This window comes from Lates calcarifer, linkage group LG15, assembly GCF_001640805.2.
Source record: "Lates calcarifer isolate ASB-BC8 linkage group LG15, TLL_Latcal_v3, whole genome shotgun sequence".
NCBI classification, from domain to species: domain Eukaryota; kingdom Metazoa; phylum Chordata; class Actinopteri; family Centropomidae; genus Lates; species Lates calcarifer.
The window spans coordinates 22,142,959-22,150,354 of NC_066847.1; the positions used below are offsets into that span (position 1 = coordinate 22,142,959).

The window sequence follows — 7,396 nt, forward strand, 5'->3', positions numbered from 1 at the left end:
TATAAGGGCGCCCCTGTCAGTGTTACAGCAATTACCGTTAATTATTTTGACTAAACTCCGAACCCCGTCAAATTGCCTTTCCCAGGAGATTGGTTGGTTTGATGACAATGACAGTGCGGCTGGGGGGTTTTAACCACAAAATTGGCCACAGATGCATCATCGTTGAGAGGTGTTACCACAACACTGTGATTTGCTGGTGGAGCTAGAAAACCCAATATGTCTCCTCATATCATTAGCAGCTGGCATGACCCTGATTCAGCTTAAATTTTATTAAACAGAATACAACCTCAGAATTACTCCTACGTCCAAATCTCTATCACCCGGTGTAAGATCATATTATTTCTCTTTCCTGTTTTCTAGGTGACTGCGTTACAGCTGGGTCTGGCTGCCAACGCACCGTGTGCTCTGACCGTAGCTGTTATTGTGGCCTTCATCTGCAGTTGGCAGCGTTCATTCTCCTCATCTTGGCGTCCGTGCCCTTCCACTCCAAGGCCAGTTTAATTCAAATGAAGGCAGTGGCGGGACATTCCTCTGAGGACCAGGTGATGCTGCGACAGTCTGGGAAGGTGTTAATAACATGACAACACAGAGCCATGCACTGTGAGGCATGAGGCCAAAATGACTCTGTCCATATTTAATGATTACTTTTTGCCTGTTTATGTTTTAGTTATCCTTTGAGACAGTTGAAAAATGTATGGGCTTTTTTGTGTGTTTTTTTTTTTTTTTTTTTTTTTAACATAAAATGGTGTCCTCTCCCAAAACCTGACTCTATCAGTAAAATATCTATCCACACACATTTTAATAGATAGCAGTTTATGGTAATATGGTAAGTTCCTTTATGTCTTAAATCAACCTTACATAAACCCATAGGAAATAGACAACAATCTTAAACCTTATGATAAAGAAATTGACTATATTATAATTACATATATGACTATATTACCAAGTATTCAGTGTTTTCCCTTCCCCCATCTTACCAACAACACACAGAGCAAAAGGTGACATAAAGCCTCTAAGTACACATGGCAGCTAACTACGAAACCCTTGAGCTTGATCTCTGTTTGTAATGAATTCATGTTTTTTGTGAATATTAAAACTGAATTCTTTCAAGGGGCTTTTTGACCAAGCTCTGAGGAATCTGTCCGCTGCCATCATCTAAATGTCTCTTTAAGCCAATGCCAAAACGCCAGAGTGCTTGAGTAGTCCTGCAAAGGCAGAATTTCTGCAGTCAAAGCCCATCTGCTCTGCTGTTTCAGTGTATTTTTTTTGTCATTGTTGTTCCTCCTGAACTTGGCTTGGCTTCACTTTAACACTGACTGTTGTCCCTGCAGCATTTTCTGCTTGACTGCACCATCGCTGACAAAAGTATGAACAGAGGAGAGGAGGCTACGAAGGTGGAACTTATGTATGTGCATGTATGTATGTGCACGTGTTTCTGCAGTAGTATATTTAATTTTTTTTAAGGAGGTAAAATTGAGAAAGGCAACTAAATGCTCACTATGTCATAATGGGCATTTTGCAGATTCTCCAACAAAACCATCGGAGACTGTGTGGGTAATGGAAGCAGAGAATCTCTGTCGCTCTGATGGCACGCCTGAGTGTACTGCTACAAACGAGGAACTCTGCACTGAAGGGCGAGAGCGTGAGTAAGTACTTAAATCTATTATTTGCATTTAGCTTGAAACAACGACAGAGCAGAGGACATTTAGAAGTACTAACAATCCTCTGTCTCCAGATTACCCATAAGCCCTGACTCAGACCTGTAGGACTTTGTGTCCTTATCACCCAGAAATGTGATTCAAGGCGGCCAGGTGGCTGAACCTGTGGCACCTGTGGTCACCTTATGTTGGCTTTACTAATGCACATATCTCCTAATGTGGAAACAAACATCAGTAATAATCACGTGTTCATCTCTGCAGTTGCATTTGTTGAAATCAAAGCCTCAACTTTTAGTCTCAAAGTTCTGAACACACAGTCAAAAGTGTCAAAATTCTTTGGTGCAGTAACACTGAAAGAAATCTTGATAAAGTAATTCAGAACACGTTTTAAATAATACCAGATCCCTAAACCACAAGTTGCTCAGGAAAAGTGGATGAAGGTTTGGCTTTAAATTGCTGTTGGTTTAACGGAAAAGCGCTAGATGGCGCTACAAAGCTGTGCATCGAAAACAGGCTGATAAGAAGTTTGAAAGATACTGACTTTAGTTTCCTCCTGGCTGTGTGCTCGTGACACAGAAAACACGAGACACTCTAAACATGGAAAATATAATAAACAGAAAAAGAGAGGATCTTATCCATGTTAATCTTTTTCCTCTAACGCAGTTCAAATGATCCATGGCGCTCCATTACGCACGCTACCATGTGTGACAGCATGCGTAAAACATTACGTGTATAAAACCAGAAACGAAGGGAAATAATTTAACCAGAATAAACCTGAGTTATCTCTATTTTCAGCTGTAGATGAAAGAAAATACAAAATTCAATATGCTTGCATTAAAGGAAAAAAAAGGTGAAGTGTGTGACCCCTATCCAGGTATTTCAAAAAACTTAAAACGATAAAGATAAATAAATCGCTAATAAATAAAAATGAATACATGTAAAAATGTTGTAGTTTCAGAAAGTTTGTGGTCATTTTGAATTTCAATAGTAGGAAAGTGATTTAATCTAATTTCAGGTTAAGACAAATGAAGCCCAGCCTGAAGGAGAACAGGACCCCTCGCCACAAAATCATTTCTTCTTAAACTGACCTTATTACACTATTTAAATATTTACAGACAATAAGCAGTTGTAAGTATAATATAAGCATTTAAATGTTAACACGAAACCTGCTGCGCATTTATTATTAAGAGCACAAGTTAAAAGGAAGAAAAAACGAGTGTGTTTTAGAAGAAATGTTCGGTGAGCGCTTGAGAGTTTGATTACAGAGAAAAAAAACTTTGAGCTAAAGTTGATGTTTTCGTATATTTGTAAAAAATAAAACTAGACTAAAAAGAAGAAATGGAAATTGGGGTACGTCCCTTTGGAAATACCGTTAATTGATTGATATTTTACCTAAAAATGATTAAAGATGGTTAAAGCAGTGGTTCGACACGATGAGACGTGTAGGTTGATCTGAGTTGACTTCGGCCTCAGAGACGTTTGAGGTTTCATTTTCACGCTCAGTAGAAAAACACATAAAGAGAGAATAGCAGGAATTAGACCTGAAATTAAATCCCTATAACTCCGACTTTTCCTTTTCTTTCTTTCTTTCCTTCTTTTTTTTGTTTTATTTTTTAACAGATGCCTCATTAAACTGCTTAATTGTATTATTGAAATGTTAAATTCATTTCTGGGTGAGGCCCTGATGTTGCTGCTGCAGGCCCTTTTCCCACCTTGGCCTGAAGAACCTGTAAAAACCAGCAGCTGTAAACACGGAGATCATGAAACTGAAACTCAGAACCTACAGTATTTCACGTTAATGCCAGAAAATACGTGAATGTGTTATAAGATAAAATGATACATTCTAGGCAAACTGTGATTTCAAACTTTCTGGTCTGCCGATGGAAAATAGATTTTATCGACTCAACAATCAAAACAAACTGAGTCGATCAACTGCTTCTGAATTCATACTGACTTTATTGAGTGGCTTACATAAAAAGCCATTCTCGGAGGGAGAAAAAAAATAATCATTGTAAAATTAAAATCACTTTACAACATGCTTACTTAAATTAAATGAGTTGGGTAAACAGTAAATGATTTCAAAACCTTACAAATAAATTCAAAGTGCGCCTAACGATAGACCCCTAAATACAAGAAAAAACGCGTGGTTAAATAGAACTCCCCACAATACATTTCATATCATGTCAAAGAAAAATCCAAGTACATTTCCGTATATTTTCAAATATTTACTAGAGTCCATATACAACTAGAAATACCTATACAAAATCGTCTCCTGGACAAATACATTACTCACCTTTACATTGGGCTGTAATTACTCTAACCTACATTTCTCATTATGTACAACACATTTTGCAGCGAAGTGAAGTGTAAGTAACCTCGACTGGCCTACTTACAGACTTGGAGCACATACTGTACTGTAGGCTGCGGAGTGAATAGCACTATGTGATAATAAATCCTACAACTGCTGCTCCATTATCAAACGGTTGATGGGATCAGACAGATACAATGAAAACCATCCCGTCCCATATCCTACCATACTCTCTACAGGTGTATTTGTTCCTATACCGAGCTGTCCATCCACGGGGACAAAAAAACAAACAAACGTAAAAAAAAAAAAAAAAAAAAATTAAAAAAAAGAATCCTCCTGCTCGATAATAAAGTGCCAGAGTTTGGTTTTTGAACAATGTGAATGACAGCATTGACACAACTTTGCAGGCCCTTAATTTTTCACAGCAGTGTTTTCTGTCTTTTGTGTCTTATATATATATATATACCCTGGGAAATAAAACATGGAGGGTATGTTCAGGATTAGGCTGCCAAAAAAAGAGAAAAAGTTTCAGTTGTGCCCTGTCCCAGTCAGTGTGCCCACAATAACTTTGATTACACTTTCACACCGCAGATGTATTAATGAGAAGTTTCTGATGGTACAGCTATGAAATAATGCAATTAGTAGTCTTAAACACTTGGAAAAAGTCAAAGGAACGTATAGGCCTATTTTCTCATTAAATGACAACACTCAGCATGTGAAGCATTTCGCATACGCCAAAGTATGTCCATTCTAATGTCCCTTAGGACAATTCCACCACGACACTTTGCTGTTTTACAGTTTGTCTGTTTTTTGTTTTTTTTTTTAAACTTCACCGAGGGCAGTTTTAGAGGCCGTTTATGCCTACTCCCTGGGTTGACTCAGGTGGGTGCAACAGGTCAGGGGAATGGCACGGGGGGCTTCCCGGCGCGCTGTGCTCGCTGTCGGTATCACTCCCCCTCTTCCCTCCGCTGCCCCCGGAGCCAGAGCCGGCGGATCCCCCGGCGCTGTGAGTTTTTACGTGTTTACTCAGGTGATCGCTACGCATAAATCTCTTGTTGCACACCGGGCAGGCGAATCGTTTCTCCCCGGTGTGCGTGCGTAAGTGTCGCTGGAGCTCGTCGGAGCGCGTGAACCTCTTGCCGCAAAAGAGCCAGTTGCACACAAACGGCCTCTCGCCGGTGTGCCACCTCAAGTGCGCCTTTAGGTGCGACGTTTTCCCGTAAACCTTCCCACAGCCCGGGATGTGACAGCTGTGGAGACCCTTTCTCCGGAGGCTGGCGCCCGCCGGTCCCAGTCTTTCCGCCTCCTGGCAGTTCGGACAGTCGCAGGTGGCTCTGCCCGAGTACCGGCGGGCAGATGACCTCGGAGACCCCGCTAAAGACGCAGGTGGACCCCCGGAGAGCATAGTACCCCCCGCCCCGGTTAATGGAGAGGGGCTCGTGTCCGGATAAGAGGATAACACCGGCTTGAAACCGTCCATCAGGTGCTGGCCGGTTGTCAACAGGTGTGGAGAAGGACTTGTACTGAAAGCTGAGTGACTTAAACTCGAGTAATCAGAATTATATCCGCCCAGAGGAGAGTGCAAGGAGGTCTGGAGTCCACCGGAATGTAAGGACGTTTGTAGTGCTGCTCCATTAGGGTTCTGAACATCAATCCATCCCGCTCCCACATCCCACCACGCGGAGGCTCCGGTGGTTCCGACCTCTCCGGTGGGGATGCCAGGATGGGACGATTTGAACCAGGACTCGTAGGGATGCGCGACGCTCATCCTCGGGTAGATCCCCTGCAAACTGTCCACCGAGGTGTGCACCTTGGAGATGAAAACCGGCTGGTGGCTGGACTCTTGGGAGCTGCTCGACACGGACGCTTGGAAAACAGAATAGTCGTTTCCAAAGTGCGAACTCGACGAGGTGCCGGACGTGAGGGAAAAAGCACTGGATCCATTGGAGCTGTTGGTGCCGAAAGAGTCCGAGATGCCGGATCCATTGCGGGACACCCCGAAACCGGACAGGCCGGATCCGAGGCTGCAGCTGCTCGCGGCGGCTCTTTTCCACGGGTGGAAGCCTTTCCCAAACGACGAGGAATTATCCGAAATTGTCGACGGTGAAGGGCTCGGACTCCCTATTTTGTTACATGTCGCAGCTAACATGGCTAAAGGAGTCGATCCTAACCTCGGCTCCTCCTGAAGGGGGACAAGAAGGGAGAAAAAGCTGTAAGTGACCAGTCAGTCTAACAAGTTTAACAGGTTCATTACAGACATTTTAATGCGACATTTCAACTCGAAAAAGGAGGTTAAAGTAGGAACTAGTTTCCCCCAGTTTTAGCAGATAAGCTAAGGTGTTTTTGAAAGTCTAGAAATCGTTACAGTAGATTATTATGACTTCCTACCTGGACGAACAGAAAGCAGACAACTGAAATGCGAGACACGGCGCTTACAAACACAAGACACCAAGGAAAACATGCGTGTTTTTGAGCACCAATATACGAACTTTTATCGCGTCTATACACACACACACACACACACACACAACAACAACCGCTCGCTGAAAATAAAACCAACGCACTGGCTTTGCTGTTACTTTGCGGCCGCTTGTAAGTTTAATCCCCCATCCGCCGGGACAATGACAAGAACTAATTAAACCGGTAAGAAAGTCCTTTTTAGACTCACCCCTAGAAGTGAAGTTGCCATCACACAAAAACACTGCCCTCCTCAGAGGATCTTTTTATATTTATGAATCAGAGCACTGTTTTTTTAGAGGTGTGCAATACAATGATGTGTTCCGCCCATTCTTCCACAATTGTAGGCTCCTCTCCGGCTTTGAAGTGCCGCTGTGACACGGGCGACCAATCAGGGGCTCTGTCCCGCCGCACTGCCACATACTTACCGTGAGGTCATCAATAGAGCGCCTCAGACAGCTCTCCACCCCGCCTCCCTCCTCCTACTCCTCCACCTCCCACACACCCCCACCCTCCCCCAAAACCCCCACCGCCGCCGCCGCCGCCCCCTCCATAATAAAAGACAGCGGAAGGAAGGTAAAGTTAAATGAGAGTGAATTAGGAAGGAGGAATTAGGGGGCCACTTATTGAATTTTTTTTAAAAACAGAACATCACATTCCATAAATTTAAATGGAAGAGGGATGGTAGTGACCTGCGTCTGGATAGCTGGCTGTAAATAAATAATAAAAAAACTATTATTGCACCACCACCAAAAAGCTAAAGAGCAACCAGGATACAGTAAAATAAAAATAAACTACTTTAAAAGTTTTCCCCCGCGTTTTCAGCTCACTTAAATGTTCCATACTGCACCTGAGATCGTCTCAACCCGAAAAGTTTTATTTAAACTCTTTCCCACGAATATAAATGTGAGTAAAGTTTAAGTGGGTCAGCTCCTCCTCATCCTTTGCGTGTGTGTGTGTGTGTGTGTGTGTG

The 7,396-nt window shown here is 42.8% G+C and overlaps 1 protein-coding gene across 1 annotated transcript; it reads right to left on the minus strand.

The window, feature by feature from the left end:
- Positions 1-3,594: 3,594 nt before the first annotated feature.
- Positions 3,595-6,759, minus strand: sp8b (sp8 transcription factor b). Its single transcript, XM_018688313.2, has 2 exons — positions 6,635-6,759; positions 3,595-6,148 (listed from the first exon to the last, which is right to left on the minus strand). Exons 1-2 carry the CDS (start codon positions 6,653-6,655, stop codon positions 4,811-4,813), a joined length of 1,359 nt encoding a protein of 452 aa, XP_018543829.1. The 5' UTR covers positions 6,656-6,759; the 3' UTR covers positions 3,595-4,810.
- Positions 6,760-7,396: the final 637 nt, after the last annotated feature.